The sequence below is a fragment of the Neodiprion pinetum genome, chromosome 4, assembly GCF_021155775.2.
Source record: "Neodiprion pinetum isolate iyNeoPine1 chromosome 4, iyNeoPine1.2, whole genome shotgun sequence".
NCBI classification, from domain to species: Eukaryota; Metazoa; Arthropoda; class Insecta; order Hymenoptera; family Diprionidae; genus Neodiprion; species Neodiprion pinetum.
Genome location: NC_060235.2, coordinates 9352793 through 9370333, shown reverse-complemented (window position 1 = coordinate 9370333; position 17541 = coordinate 9352793). Strand labels below are relative to the sequence as shown.

The following is a 17541-nucleotide window of genomic DNA, read 5'->3' as shown; positions in this document are numbered from 1 at the left end:
GTCCTTTTGTCGGTTCGCATTCGTTTTCACAATGTTATCATCCCCAAATTTCAATTACTTGTCATCATTTTCATTTCAATCATTCGTTTACTTTCGCATTAGTTAGTTAACAATTGCTTATTGCAAGCGTATGAGAATAAGTATAGTCAATAGAACATGTAATTTCAATTAAAGTGCCACTTTTAAAAAGGTTTTCTGTATTATAGCCGGTATTGCAGTACTTGGGAGCCATATGTCTTTGTTCGATGATTTCATTTATGAGGATATCTTCTTCTGGCATCAGATTTTATTGAATTGGATAAGATTCAATGATGAAAATGCCATTGTTGCATTTAATGCTTTGTCCACTTTTTACGAGAGAATTGGTATAATGCTGCAAAGTAGAAACACTGAAAGTAGCCGAACATTATTTGAGGTAAATATAATTTACTACTATTTGAGAAAAGGTGATATAAAAAATCATATAAAGTTACAGAGTATACAAAGTGATCTCTGTTAAGCTTGCATCACTACGACGAAAAATGAAAACAAACTTCGACATTGTTTGAATTGTATATATTCACAAAGTGCATTATAAAAATTTCCATATCACTTTTAATGATGTCCTCGACACCCTGTTAATTTTATTTCTCTTTCGTTTGGCTTAATTCTAGTACCAATTCAAAAGATCACTTATGCATTTTGTCATATTAAATTATTAATTATTAAATTAAGTGTATGTCTGCGATACTCGTCCAGAAGATCTGATTGGACCAATTCATCGGTAATTTCAGATCAATGAACTTTGAAATCTGGGTGACTTGTAAAAAAAATTCTTACACAAATAGTAATATAAGTAATTACGCATATTTTTTGAAATTTTTCATACCTGTAGTAGGTACGCCTAAAGAGTAACTACATATACAGTTTCCTGTTACCGATACTTGATGACATTTCGAAGCCAAAACGGACACCCTTTTTGGGAAGGTTGGGAGATGACGACATTCGTTATTAGTGACTTCATTCCCGTGTGTATCACCCCTCTTTACTGGTATGCTATCCTTCTCCATTTACTCGAGGACTCAGAGCCATGGCGCGCTATATTATCATGCCAATTTCCTTCGCCTCATCACAGAGAAACAAAATGAAAGTTTTCATGAGGCTGCTAATTATTCTCCCGTAGGCAGCTACTTAGTGCCTTCGATATCTCACAGGGCACAATATTAACCATTAACCTTTATTGTAGCGGTCGATTCAGAACATACATGATTGAATCAAAAATGGTGAGTGAGTAAAGTGAAAAGTCGTGACAAGAACTTTACCTTTGTAGTTATTTATGCAACAAACATTATCTAAGATAGCTAAATATAGATAATCTATGTCAAATGTAAAATATTCACAATGTTTATCATATGCATGTTACACACACATCCACACACACACGTATATACACACAATCCGATGAACTCCCAAACGATTTATTTAGGGTTAAATATTACTGTAACTTGACCGAAAAGAATATTTAGTCTTCGTAAATTTAAATTAAAAAATACATGTTCCTACTCTGGATCGTGATATGCGAATCTACGTTTGCCTTAATTCGATTGATACTTACTACAATATTGCCACAATGTTCCTATAAATTACGTGAATTGATGAATGTATTATATAATTTTAGTTGTGGTATATATTGTGCGATTCTTGATTTGTGTCATTATTTTGTCTTAATTAATATTTTAGATTTTAGTCGGTAACTTCAATACCGACCAAAGAGAGTAAAGCAGAAACTTGCTGAATTGTGTGAATTTGAGATACTGTTACTGTAATAAATTTAAGTCTTTCTCGATGTTACAAATATGTAATTACAAATCTGCTTTTGGTACAAAGTATTGGTTCCATCCATACCGGAAAATTATAATTGCGGCAATGCCAGCAAATAGTACCTTAAAATTAGTTACACAGAGCACATTTATTGAGAACTTTTATCCGTAGCTGCACTTCATGTTACATGATTAGTGGATGTGCTTTCCAGAACATGTGAACAGCACGGCTTGCGTTTGCAAACACACTTTGGATCAACTCGATTTACCAATATAGGAAAAGGTACCTCTATTTTGGATTGATTAGTAAATGCTAATCATTTGACTTGTCGATGCAGTCGAAATACTATTATTCAAGAGAATACAAGTTCTTTATCACGATTCTTATATCTGAAATATTATTCCATATTTACTAAATAAATTGGATTAGATCCAGTTTTGTAATCGGAAATCTTATTCCGAAATTTCTCACCCAAAGAAAGCATAGATCCGATTGAAACCAAGTTTTGTGTATAATTTGATTAAGCCATATATGATATATATATTATGCACATAGTTAAACTGCATGTATAATTCATATATTTCAAAAGATTTATAAATTATACATAGTTAAATCAGAGTAGATAGAGACGAAATTTCGATCCAATAAGATTTATGCATTTTTCCCGGGAGTTCATGACATAAGTATCCTATAAAACTTGACAAGAGTATGCGTAATGCGTGTTCGGGCGTACATGTATCAATTTATATTGTGACGAAGATTCATAAGGGGTATCAACAAGTTCAAAAACGATAGAAAACAACGGCATCAAAAATCGTTACAAGAGCTACTGCTAGAACATCAGTTTCGAACAATAGGAATCACTTCCGACAACTTGCATGACTATCTACACTATGCTCAACACATTGGACCAGGCAATTCTCACAGCCATCGAGAGCATAGTTCTGAATCCTCCAACCCATGATAATATCAACGTATTAGAAGTTTTTTTTATCAAGTCACTTCTTACTGAAGGAATGGAAATACGTAAAATTCTTGTCTGATGGGGCAGTTAGCGACAAAACTAAACGGCGACTACATTTCATGAATATTATGGTTTGATGACTCACCTTTACATCTAAAACCCACCCTGGCTACTGCATTGACTTTGAGAATCAGTATTGACCATTTGGCTAAGTATGCCGACGAGATTTCAAAAATAGAGCACTCAACTTTGGAAAGCTAGCTCATTGTAGTAAGTAAAACAAGATCAGACACCACAGTACTAGAATATAAATCGCAAGGAATCTCTAAACTGGTCCTGGAGAAGTTACAGCAACGCGGCAAGTGCCATGCGATTAAAGACTTAACGGAATCCGCATAGGTCACGCCATGCCACGGAAAAACTACTAACTAGGTTGATACAATAAACCAACACCTCACTTCAATCTACAAGAAGTAACGTTCTAACCAGAACATCAAACACTCTGGTGCAACGTCTGAGCTCATGATGTCAAACTATTCGTATATAGCAACATTTTTCACGAAATCCTTGCGGTCTTCAAGGACAAGTACCGACCAAGTGGCCAAATTATGCATCAAAAATAAATCTCACCGTAGAAGAATAATACCGTATCAGAATAATCGTGGAACTATATCTATTGCCAGAAATCCAGGGCTTAAGGCGTTACGTTCACATCCAAACCAATCAGACAGGTACTACTACTGCATCACTATGGCTCGCAGGTTCTCCAAATCGCGCGAAATAATAACAGTCACAAGCAGCACAACAGACACGATAGCAAAAACCTTCCTTATTTATTGGAAATTTACGCGTTGGCAGCCCGAAATTACTGACCATGGATAGAAATTCTCAACATGTATCTGCCCTCTTCACAGCTTTAGAACAACTGGCCAGAGTAAAATGAATATGAACCACTGACTATCACCCCAGAGTGAATCGTCTGGTTTGTATTGTACAAGGAAAGACTTAACATGTTCCATCATGAGACAAAAAAGGAAATTAACCGAAATCTCATCCACAGTACTCGTAGGATTGCAAATCTCGTACAAAGAAGATTTGACGGTTTCAGCTGGTAAATACCTGTATGGTAGGAAGCTGAGTATCCCTCGAGAATTCTCCTTACATGAAGACCTTCTAGCATATACTGATATCATCCTGGAGGACATCATCATACACGTTAGAGACCTGAAACTGGCCCGGTACATCCCGTCATTGTCGACAAACAACGTTTTGCTACAAAGAACTGTATGCATACGTCTTCATGTAACAAGATGCTTCAAATTGTTGAATGGAACAACCATACCCAGTTGACGCAAAGTTGATGAACGCATTGACCACAAAATTTGTGCTATCAATGGAAACGGAAGTGTTGTGAATGTCTCGTACAACCTCTATAACCAACCCATCATCCCACAGCAAGTGCCTTCGACTACATGAGTTAACATAAGCACCCTCAACGGAAACGACGGCGAGTAGCTTAACATAGGCCTTGACATTAAAAATAAGCCCATAAATAGACAGCAAAATAAGCTATTATGGTCGTTTACAGGGGTAAATAGAGTTTAAGTAAAACATAAACTGTTGTTTTTGTAGTATAGCAGCGAGTATTTGAGGCACCATATAAAACTTGAGATAGTTATTTAAAGAAATAGATCTCATAAGTAACCATAAAACTGAATGCTGATTCTTGACTACTGCCTTACATTTTCCATTCCAAACTAACATTCATATTCCTTACAGATGATTGAAAATATGAAATGCAACACACGACATGCACATCTTTATCTATACTTTCAATTAGCCAACCGTACTATTCTAGCAATAGAGTAAGTGCATAGAATTTCGTATAAAGAGTATGAGTGCTAGCAGTCAAAAATTAGAATTCAACACTATCAAAAAACACAGTAATAGTATAGATAAACAGAGTAGATGCTGAAATTCAACACGACGATTGCGGGGACGCCTGGCGGTCTACTGGGTATAAGTCCATGAATAGGCATTCTTTGGTCCCGGATATGATTTTCCTAGACGTCCGATAGTTTTTTTCATCGAAAAATTCTGGAAGCTTATTTATATTTAACATACCTGTAAAACTTTTACTAAAAAAATGTTTGTCATGAGTATAATAAGCAAAGGTTGTGAGATTCAACTAGGCACAAAGTGAGCTTGTAATGTGGTATACCTGAATATGCACATACAAACTTTTCTTTTATAGTTTTTGCATCACAAGGTTGGCGGCGCTAAGAATCGCATACGTATACAGAATTTACTATCACATTTATTCCTTGTTTGAATTTCGTTTCAATGCATACATCATTGTTTTATACGATATGTAAATGGAGCTGTATTTTTATCACACCCAAATATTTAAATACTCAGCATTTAGACTTAATGAGATACATTTTGTCCCACATAATATTTTGCAGATAACAGTCAATTTTCATTTGCTTGCCGCGCGAGGGATAAAATTACAGGTACCAAAGTAGTAATTAATGTGACCACAGTAGAGTCATTGACGTCACCAAAACAAAGACTTACTTATTGAGTTAGAATAATTCATATTCACTTACCTAGTTCCGTTATTGTTATTATGAAGACGTGTCTACCGCATGCAAAGACATGTAATCGATATAAGAAGAACTAGAGACTAAAATATTAAGTCCATTTTAATGTCCACGTTTCATTTTCTTCAACGTAGAAGCAAGAACCCACAGATACGGTTAACTTTCATCTTGTTTCTCTGTGCACCTTACCGACACTCTGATGGCATACTTAATAACCCTAGGATCCTACACATAACCCAATATAATTCTTACGACCTGCTGAAATCATTTTTTTTACTTCGTTCAATCGAATTTTTCACCGTGAAAAATTCATATTAGGTTTTCCTTGCATATACTATTACGTTTTTCAGTTTTTCAGCCTTCGAATAAAAAAAATGAAGCCCTTCTATGACAAACAATCCGTTAGCAGTGTTGATTTAAAATTCCGGGGTGACCGTAACCCCTGTGTATGTTATTTGTTTCGCCGGGATAGTGTAGGGCTTTAGGGTTATCATAACAAATAGCGGTTCACTGTTTAAAATTTCGGATAATATCATCTTCAACTTGAGGTCTTGATGTCGTCGCTTAAAATAGTCACTCCAGTTTCGATAAAAAAACTTTCACGAGTCATTTCACTTTTACACACTGAGCTTTATGCACAGGCTTCTTTATAAAACAAAAGAATATAGCAGTGCTCATTCCAGCGCGGTGTAGAGTTCATGGCTGTCAAATGAATATCGTGCATAGGCTGTGAACACGAAGTAGTAAGAAGGAGACGACACTCTGCAGTAAAACTTGTCCCCAATTTTGAGACAACGTAAGAAGAATTGTCTAAATGCAATTCAGATGATTTAGAATGCAACATACTCCATAAATTCGTAAAATATGCATTTGTGTGAAAACCGAGCAATTGGTTTCTTGAATTCTCAGTCAAATGTGGAATTCAACGTTGAATTTCTTTATTTTGGCATGGTGGGTTTGAGAATTTCATTAAGAACTAAGCAATACTTTTGAGCAGGACTTTTTTCTCCAAGTCACTTATGTTTCAAGTTATGGTAATTTGAAAATCATGGAATCACTGAAATCTGATTCTTCGAACGGATGTTGTGAAGAAATAATTAATTGAAAATGAAGAAAATTTTACGGTGAATTTAGGTGAAATGTTTGAAGATGAAAAGAGTAAATTCAATAATATATTTTCGTTCGGTTTGATGTAAAATCCCTTTTGCAAAATAATCTCTTAATCGCTCACGGCAGATATTTCAGATTCAAGGTGGGATGCAAAGAACCGTTGATTACAAAGTTTTTACGATGAGAAGGGGAAAAGCATATGGTCGTGTCACATTTGTTGCAAATGAAGTTGGTAACGACGAACCACGATAATCGTTTGTAACCTAAAATTCAATATTGGGTTTGGAGGTAATGAATAAATGAGTTTTCCATTTTCCAAGTACTGCGATTTCCTGTAAACTAATCATCTAACTCATTTTGGTAGGCACTTGAATATTGTGAAGTCAAGTTTTCCTATGGTATCGATCAGTTACCGTTATCTTGTTTGTGCCCTCGCCCGCTGTGTTACTTTCTCTGGCTTATGTTGTTGAAGTACGCTATACACATTGATACACCTCAATCACCTGGCATGGAAACACTCACTCGAACATACCGGTACTCGGTCTTACTCATAGTACACGCAAAAAGATCTGAATTGGAGCGACGTACCGAGTTTTTCTGTATTAGAGAAGTCAGAACCGAAATAATCAGGAGCAGACAGTGACGCTGAGAATGCGGGCAATCAACAGAGACGAGAAGGAATCATGACGGAGGTACGTGAAATGGTTAACGCAGAAGAGGTGGCGAATCAACGTGGACGTCGAAAGCGAGCCGAGGCACGTCTGAGGTTGACGTACTCACCACAGCCTACTGCTAGTACTGGAGATGAGCCGAATGCCAACATCTGCGGGAGTCAGAACCGGAAGAATCAGGAGCGGACAGTGACGCTGAGAATCCGGACAATCAACAGAGACAAGATAATAATCATGACGGCGGTACGCGAAATGGCTAACACAGAAGATGAGGCGAATCAACGCGGACGTTGACGCGGAATCGCAGCTCAGCCGTCGAGTACTAACATGGGGGTTATGAGCCACATCAGCTAATATTGCAATCTCATTACTAGCTCCCGTAACTGTTTTTTGACAGTTTTTTTTTTCGCTTTTAGACTTCCGTCGGTCGTGAATTGTTTGATAACCCGGTAAAAAGAACGGCGTGAACGCGCCCTGTCTGGAAAACGTTGAGCATAAAGAGTAACAGATTCATTAATATTCCTGCCACTTTGTCTATAAATAAGAACCATCTCAATTTTCCCTTGTACAGGTAAAGCCTCCATTGTAACGGTAATTGAGTCAAGTAATGACAGAATGCTCAAAACGAAGTGCGTAGTGAGATCGTGTTATGAAGGAATGCGTTGAAGAAATCAGGGAACATGAGCAAGCAAAGAAAGACAATTCGAATAATGAGGAGAGAGATTGTAGTAAATACGTCGCTTTGTAAACATTGAAATGGTATTGTGATCGCATTAGAACGTAGAAAATACACTAGGCCGGGGCGGCGGGGCCTGGCGATTGAGGTCAAACTATGCACAATCGAATTGTTCTCCTGAAAACATTCAACACGTACTTCCTTATCTTCGATTTGGAGCGCCTTCCTTGGAATAATCAAAAATTTCATTTTTCGCGATTCAAGCGCCATCGGTCACGAATTGAAAAAAAAATTTTAAATGAAACTTGTGTATTTTTTCATGTAAAATTCGGATCTCCAATGAAAAATAGAGGTTCCCATTCGAAATTTCAAAGTTACTACCCCTCCCGCATTTAGGGGTTGGGGTTGGGGGTTGATTTTCACATAGTAAATTTTCCCCCTCGTGATCAAATAGTTCTGATTCTGAAAACTTTTTTGTACGATGCGTATTTATTGAGATATTTCGACGTGCCAAGGTAAAAAACTCACCCTGTATATACATATTGATTCCGTATAACCTGTCTTAGACGGTTCCAATTGCATCAAATGTGATAAGGCCAAATTTCATTCCTCTTTGAATACTAAATAATTTCCATTTAACGTGTTTTGCATTTCGCCTTGCTTCTGAGATTACGGCCTAGGGTGTTCGGAAAAAGTCAGTCTGTAATTCCAAGTTATTGAGGAATACATGGTTTTCTGTTTCAAATAAACATTAAATCATGTTTCACGATTAGCAGCACATCTCAAAAATGTTCACCTTAAGGTTGGTGTTGTCTAAGTTATTTTCTTATTTCAGTATTTCATGCAGCACTTTGAAAAAAAAATCACCAACGAAAATCAGGAGTCTGCCACTCTACAATTGAGTATTCGTGGTTTCGGTCATATGGCTGGTGCTTGCAAAATTTATAGGACAGAGAAACATGTGGTAGATATGTTTTCACTCATTGCTCAAAGAACAAGTGTTATTTACACCAAGTAAGTGATACCTGCATACTCGATTATCGTCTAGTAAATTATGTAATTGGCATTTGTCAATTATGCTTTTATAGGAAATTTGTACAAAACGAATAAAAAATTATACGCTCTTATCTTTTAATACATGCACCATTCAGCCTATTCCACTAAGACAGCCCTAGGAGTCATTGGTTCAAATTGCTATTCTACTAGATACACGTTGAATAAAGTAACCCTGATTACTTTCAAGTTTTTTACTGTGTTACTTTGCACGTAATCGTTAATAACCGTGCATTAACTGTTGCAAAAGATGAAAACAAAAATGAACGTCTGATTTTGTCCATGAAATTGTTCCCGATTTTTTCGTATATCCATAAAGCTTGCACAATCAAAATAAAAGTTTTAAAAATCGTGTAACATATGCGTGACTTACGTGTTTTCTTTTTTACCGGTAATCTAAGTAGTTATATAGGGGGGGTTCTGGCTCAAACTGATTTACCGACCTCGACAGGAGCTGCAGGACGCGCCTCGCCCGTAGTCGGTGTGTTACCGACCTAAGCTAACCATTTTTTTTTTTTTTTTGTAGCTGTTACGAAGAAATCTTCGAAAGACATCCGGATGTTCGTGGATGTTGTCGTATAGTGCCGGATTCTTACCGGATAAAACCCTTCCGCCGCTCGTCACCCAGAACGAAGCGAAACCGCTTTCGCATTACTTCACTCCGTCCGTGTGACTGGCCCGGTCTTCGTGGCCTCTCTCCTGCTTCCTTTGGCGTGACGTGAACCATCTTAGCCTGACTGCTCCGCCTTAGTCAGCTCCCCGAGACTTTGCTCTTATCCTTGTCTCTCGGCCTGGCGTGAGCCATCTCAGCCCAACTGCCACGTCTTATTCAGCTCCCCAAATCTTATCTTCCACCCGCGTCCCTCGGCGTGGTGTGAGCTATCTAAGCCCAACACTCGCGCCTCGATTCGTATTCGGCGTCCGTATAGAAAGTGCCTCGCTCGTTTTCTAGTCACCACTTTCTGCACAGCATGTTAGTAGCCGTTTTTATGTGGCCCCACCCTTCTTCCATTATACTTCTGTGGCCCGTCTGCTCTTCCGCCAACCGCCAGTCGGAGCGGGTGTCCCCCTCCCCCACCGTGGAACGGTGGTGGGGGAACATCCGGTCATGTTCGACCATGCTTACGCACTGGCAGCTGGCGGTGAACACCACCCCGTCCAGCACGATGATGTCGGGTATCGAAGAAGCCATACCGGGCAATATAAAGGCCTTCTGGAGATTCGTCAACAAGCGGCGATCAAGCCAGGGCATGCCTTCTAGCATGTCCCTCGGAGGTAGAACGGCGAACTCGGGAATTGAAATCGTAGACGTGTTGGCTGGATTCTTTGAATCCGTCTACAAGACAGCGTCTGGAGGAATGAACAACCCCCTGCCCGCGGCAACAACTATGAATCTGCACTCCGTCTTGGTCACACTGCAAGAAATACGTGCGAAGATGGTCGCGTTGGATGAAAAAAAGGGACCGGGCCCTGATGGGATACTGCCTAGCCTATTAAAGAGGTCTCTCACTCAATACTGGGATATTTCCTGACATCTGGAAATTAAGTAACATCACCGCAATTCACAAGAGCGGATCAAAGTCGGACGCTGTGAACTATCGGCCCATCTCGATTATAAGTACCATCCCGAAGATCCTGGGTGACTTGGTTGCGGAGTACGTATCCTTCAATCTGCGAGAGATTGTTGCAATTGAACAGCATGGATTCACAGCGGGCAGATCGACAGTAACGAATTTACTAGCATACGAAAGCTACATCACGACAAACATCGAGTCTGGAGGACAAGTAGATGCTGTGTACACGGATTTCTCTAAGGCTTTCGACACGGTCAGCCATGTGTTATTGTTGAAGAAACTGGAGGATATCGGCATTTGCGGTAAACTACTAACATGGATAGAAAGCTATATGACTAGTCGTACTCAGAGAGTCAAATACAAAAACTTTTGCTCTCGAGCTATCCATGTATCGTCGGGAGTACCACAGGGATCACATCTTGGTCCTCTGCTCTTCGTGATCTTTGTGAACGACATTGTGTCATCATTCATTCATTCGCAGTGTCTGCTATATGCTGACGACTCAAAGATCTTCCCGGTAATTAGTAAGGCCGAGTACCGCGCAAGACTACAGGCAGATCTCGAAAATTTGTGGGCATGGTGCCATAGGAATGACCTATCGCTTAACTTGAAGAAATGCAGTGTGATATCTTTCCACAGGGGACGGACCCTAACTCCCCACAATTATTCACTCGGCGGGAATCAATTAACTAGGACTAATATCATCAGAGACCTTGGCGTTCTCTTTGACTCGAGACGCAGCTTCATCCCACACGTTGATGAAATCGCCCGACGCTCGAACCGCACCCTTGGCTTCGTTACCAGGTTTTCGTCAGAGTACAGAGACACCCGGACGTTCAGAATAATTGACAATATTTGACCTTGGTACGCCCGATACTGGCATATGCATCCGAGGTGTGGACACCTCTTTATGCCAGACACATAGGCAAGCTAGAAACGATCCAGCATAAATTTCTCCGGCTAGTAGCTTACAAGAGTGGTCGACCTATTCGAAGAGAGGATCATGATTACAGTGAGATATCGAGAACCCCGAACATTCCGACGCTGCAGTCCCTGCCAGATCTCAAGGACATGCTCTTTCTGCATAGGTTGCTATCGGGCGCTGTGCGCTGCCCGTTCCTTTTGGAGAGGATCATGCTCCGGGTTCCGACAAGCGGGGGGAGGGACAATCCACTATTTCTACACACCCACCGCAAGAAACATATTCTCGGCGAGATCGGCTATATACCGCATTACAAATACGGCAAACGGCATAACGAACTTGCAGCTGCATGGAGTATCGACCAACGTCTTCAGGACATTGATTGCCGGAGCAATCCTGCGATATGAGTTAATAACGGCTCGACGAATCCCGATTTGCTTTTGCTTTTACTTATTACTCAATCAAATTAACTATATTTTATGTCGTTCCTGATAACCTACCAAATACCAAAATGTTGAGAGATAAACTAGCCAAATATATTCTATCAATGTTATTGATTGTTAATTATTTTTAAGTCAAGCTTGTAAAAGGGATTTATCCCATAAATAAATAAATAAATAAATCAATAAAATATTTTTGTTTAATCGCAAGGCGGAATATTCTATACTTTCCTCGTGTTGTTATAGTGATCTGTCCCAATTTTGGTTTCGCATCACGTTGTTCGTCCGTGTTTATGATTTTTAAATCACCTAATAATCGGATAATTGGTGTAGATGGTTCGGAATCAATGAATGTAAAATGGACGTAATTATCTTTTAAGTAAGATAAATTCTATCGGCTCAATGAGATTTTTCCTCTTTTCGAATAATGTGCTTCTGGTAAATTCAAAGACGACATTGTTTCCACGTCAGGTGGTATCCCTTCTGTGATCTGAATTTTAGTCGAGAAGTTTCGGCTTTCCAATTGTGACTGTAAACGTCTAGGTGTTTTACTAACCTTGCTTTTTATTGAAATGTCCCCTGTCTCATTCAACTCCGGTCTCGTACTTAATGGATACGGGGTGCAGAGTGCTATTGGTCGGGGCGCGACTAAAGATGTCGGTAATGTCGATCTTTGCAAAGTTCGACTAATTACTGACTCATTCAAATTATTTTGATTGGTTGTAGTTGGTTTAGCCTCAATATTGGTTCCTTGACTTCTTTTAACCTTTTTTAAAAATCTTTCAATTTTATTGTTTAGAATTTCGTCGTCTGTTTCATCATTGTCGTCCAATACTTCGCGAGCCATCTTGTCTAATTTTTCACCTTCTGATATATTACTTTCTATCTCTATTTCCTCATACTCCGCGCTATCAGTGTCATCTAGTATACTTCTTTCGTGTAAAGATTCTTCAAAGTGATCAAATGATTTTTGTAGCTCTAATGGGTCTATCAGCGGTTTTTGTGTTGGTTTTGCTAGTAGAAATACTTCATCATCTGAGTCACTATCCTTACTATATGGTGAGTCTAACTGTATATATTTTTAGGTTCCAAATTAGATTCGTCGTCCGCGTCAGTGTTTGCGTCTGTTCGGAAATCGGTTTGTTCCGATTGTACTGTGTTTTGAGACGTAGCTGCTTGTTCTAAACCTAGACTTGGTGATACACTTCGTTGTTTCCGGTAGGCCGGCGGTTCGGAGGATTCATTATCGGATGAATCCGTCGAATCAGCCTCCGGTATCTGATTCAAATTTTCTCTCATACCCGGAATTGTTCTAGCTCTACACCGTGTTCTAGTCGCGACTGCGTTTCTATATTTTTCAACGGTTGTTTTGTATCTTGGACGGAACGTTTCAATAGCTGATTCTTTTGCTGTAGACGGAATTGGTTTCGCTGTAGGTTGATTAATTTTCGGTGGAGGTATTCCCAATGGTTTTGAATTAATAGGAAGCATTTGCCATTACTTCGGTTTTGGTTTAAATTTAAGTGCGGGTATCGGATTCATGGTCGCAATTACCGTTTTGAGTATCTGATTTTCAATTAGTTTTAAATTTGTACAAGCATAAATTTTAATTCCCGTACCTCCGAAAATAAATCGTAGCATTGTTCTTTCATTGTTCCATGCTAATTTATCTAGACCACAGCCCATTCTAGGTATTCTAACTGATTTAACTGAGTCATCTTTTAAAATTTTTCTTAAATTAATCAGACTGAGATATAGATCTTCGTATTCTGGTTTGTCCCAAAAATTTAGTTTCGTTATATTATAATAAATTTTCTGATCCGGCAAATCCAGTTTAGCTACTGCATGCATGTCAGCTTGACTGCGTAGGTGTTCTGGTACGCCGTACCTCTTCCTAAAATCAGCTGCTATGCCGGAGCCCATTTTCAAATCTACAGAAACTGTATGCGCATAATTGTCTAGTTTATCAAAAACGCTTTCATGCACCTCTACGATATCTAGATTTTCGATATCACCTGTTTTTGTTAATTTCAAATAATCTGAATATTTTGGAAAATCATCTAAGGAATTGACCATTAATTTTTCGGTTTCATTTCCGCTATCACTACCGAATGAGTCCGATGATTGGTTGCTTGCATCGGTTTCAGGAACTGGATTCCGCGATAGCGCGTCTGCGTTAACATTCAATCGTCCGACTTTATGATTAATCTCATAATCGTAATCGCGTAACTTGAGCCTCCAGCATATTAATCGCTACCCCGGATCTTTAATCGAGTCGATCCAGCGTAATGGCTCATAGTCGCTAAATAGTTGGAATTTTCGGCCATAAAGGTGAAGTCGAAACTGTAGTATGGCATATAAAACCGCTAGACATTCTGTATAGTCGAAGTTCCTTTATTTTCAAAGTCGCCTCGTGATTCCGTATATTTAATTTTTCTTGAATTTTTTCTTTTGAGGGATAAAGGTTGAAGGTTTTGGTTTCGAAATAAAGTACACTCGCGATTTGAGCCATCGGATTTTTGTCGTTTATTGGCTCTTGTGGGAAAAGCCTTGCGGCATAAAACCCACGGCGTTTTATGTTGTTTACGTTTTTTCCTTTGTCAAGAAGCCAGTTTGGTCCGTGCCATTGCAATCCTCGGTTTGCGTTTGATTTTTTGATCGGAGAAGCGAGGATCGTATGGCTGTTCACCCGCGTTCGGAGAATCTGGAACCATACGACCGTTCACCCGATCGTTTCGATTATCGAATTATCTCCCTTCTTTTGGGAAGTCGTATGTGAGAGAGCACAGGACTCTCTCGCCTTGGTGTCGTTACGCGACGGACGACCGCATCTTACTGACTATTTTTACGTGTATTGCACGCTCGCCTCCTCGCTCATTGGAGATTTGGCATCCCTGTTGACGCGAGTCGGTCGAACGCGCTAACAACCGAAAATCGCCACGGCCCCGGACGCAAAAGACTCGTAGGCACTGAACACATTCCCTTTCGGTAGTAAAATAATTTTGTTCCGCCTTGCTCAGAGCACGAGATAGGTAGGCGACGGACGTATCATAACCGTCTACTTCCTGACTCAAAACTGCTCCTATTGCATAGTCAGATGCATCCGTAGTAAGCGTGAAAGGTTTCTTAAAATTTGGATATCGTAAAATCGGACGTCGACACAGAGATCTCCTTAAAATTTTAAAACTTTTCTCTTGGTCTTTTCCCCAAATTAAAGGTGCTTCCTTTTTCAGTAATTCAGTAAGAGGTTTAGCTTTTGCTGCCAAGTCTCTTACAAATCTCCTATAGTAACCATCGAGTCCAAGAAATTCCTTAATATTTTTCGGGTTTTTCGGGCGCGGAAAATGTCGGACTGATGAAATTTTCTTCGGATCCGGTTCAACTCCCGATCTACTAATAATGTGACCTAAATATGCGACTTCGCTTTTTAAAAATTCGCACTTGTCTGGTTGTAAAATTAATTTAGCATCTTTTAATTTATTGAATAGTGGGCGGATCTTTTTACCGTGTTCCTCTAAATTCTTCGCACAAACCACGATGTCATCTAAGTACACAAATACTTCGACTCCTTGTAATCAGCGTAACGTTTGGTCCGTTAACCGTTGGAAAGTAGCTGATGCGTTTTTTAATCCTTCCGGCATTCTAAGATATTCATCATGACCGTTTGGTGTTGTAAACGCGGTCTTGGCCGTATCGCGCGGATCCATTTCAATTTGCTGAAATCCGCTTGCAAGATCGAAAGTTGAAAAATATTGCGCTTCGCCGAGATGATCTAAAATGTCAGTGATATTTGGCAATGGGTACGCGTCTCCGATGGTCTTTTCATTTAGTTTTCGGAAATCTATTACCATGCGCCATCTTGGTTTACACGCAGAATCTGGTTTCTTTGGTACAATCCACACGGGTGAATTATACGGTGAGTTTGAAGGAACTATTATTCTGTTATCAATTTTGATTTTAATCTGATTTTGAATTGGAGGAAAACGTTACTACCGCGTGTTAATTGGTATATCATCTTCAGTTGGTATGCGATGTTTAATACCAGGTGTAAATTTTAACTTATCTCTGGGTAGGTGAAATAATTCCGGAAATTCTTCAATAATGTTTAACACCTGTTCGCGTTCCTCGAAACTTAAATGGGTTAAATGCGATTTTGATTGTATTTCTTCGAATCGGTTAGCCACTATAGGTTCTGAATTTAAATCGTCCGAGCTTGATTCGTGATATTCCTGTTCTTTAGGAAAATTGTGATATTCGAAGGTAATGACTTCCTGTGGAGGAATCTCTATCACAACGTCTTCATTTAAGGTGTTTATCGCAAGGACATGGCACGCGCCATCCTGTACCGAGACAGCAGCCTCACCAATGTAAACGCCGTCGATGGTTTCTACGCGTGGCAAATAAGCTTCCTTATTGCCACAGCTGATGATGTCAATACCAATAGCTTTTCTCGTTCGCGCTTGAATTTTGAAAAATCGTGTTTGAGGTTTTATTTCCGAATCGGGATCTTCTTCGTAGCCAATAAACCGAATCGGTCTTATCGGTTCGGTTTCGATTACTAACGTATTATTTGTGAATGAAATTTCAGTTTTTCGTTCGCACAAATAATCTTTACCTAGTATACCGTCGCAATTTAACGGAAACGTAGATCGAATCACGTGAAATTTACTAGGTTGCTTTTGCAAAGTTAAAGTTACACCTAAAGTTTCAATTTTATCCGTGGTTATTCCGGTGATTGTCGAAATTTCATGTACACCAATTAATAGGTTTGGATGTAAAATATTAGCTTTGATCAGGCTGGTGTCAGCACCTGTCTCAATCAGAAATATAGCCTCGTGTTGTTTAAGTTCGGGAGCTGTCATCCTGATTAACGGCGATTCTCTATTTGGTCCGCACGTATATACTCTCCGGCCGGGCGGCGGTTCGGAAAATCGGACCGTCGGCTGACGCTCGGATGTCGCTCGACTCGCCGTCGCATCTGAGTGACGAGTAGCGTTGGAGTTTAAATTCTCCGTTTCAAAGTTTCTGCGCGGAGAAGGAGAACGAGCTCTCGAATAACTATTTTCAGCTTTTGGTATTCTGCTTGAATCAACCCATCTGCCATTTGGTGAAATTGATCTGTTCGACTTTGGATTAAACGATCCCGGTCGCTGATAGTTTGTTGGACTAGGCATCGTGGATGGATATCCGTACTGTGGAAAATACGGGTATGTCATTTGAGGGTAAAAATATGGTGGAGGCGGATAGTAATTTTGATGGGGGTAGTCGCATAATAGTAGGGGAGCCCACGATGCTAAATGGGGATTTACTCGAGCGTCGTAAAGATCTATTGGGTTGCAAAGCTTAGATGATAAGAAGAAAAAAATGTTATATGATATATACCTTTACATCGGTGGGGGAAGCGGATATAGATTTTTAAATATGTAAAAAAAAACTGTTGCATGGACATCCTCGAGCGCGTCAGATATTGATAGCATCAATGCCCTACGTATTTTTAATAATGTACGTATATTAATCTGATCGTTTGCATGATGCGGGTGGTTGTATGTAAGGGTTGAAAATGAAAAAAAAAAAAATTTAATCGAGCGCGTCAGATTTTCTAAGGGAGTGTTAAGTGCACCAAAAAAAAGCTCTCATTCACTAATCTGACGATTTCGATGGGACGCAAACTCGCGGCCATTTTCATAATGTGCAAAAAAAATTCGCCATTTTGAAATACTCAAGCGCG

At 39.4% G+C, this 17541-nt stretch overlaps 1 protein-coding gene across 4 annotated transcripts in view; it reads left to right on the top strand.

Annotated features, from left to right (window-relative positions):
* The window catches only part of LOC124217605 (DNA-dependent protein kinase catalytic subunit), a 152725-nt gene that overhangs the window by 82345 nt on the left and 52839 nt on the right, over nucleotides 1-17541 (top strand). For all 4 annotated transcript variants that reach the window (XM_046623460.1, XM_046623459.1, XM_046623458.1 and 1 more), the window contains 2 exons: nucleotides 207-415; nucleotides 8660-8838. In XM_046623460.1, coding sequence (XP_046479416.1) covers nucleotides 207-415; nucleotides 8660-8838 — 388 coding nt within the window. The remainder of the gene's footprint in view (nucleotides 1-206; nucleotides 416-8659; nucleotides 8839-17541) is intronic.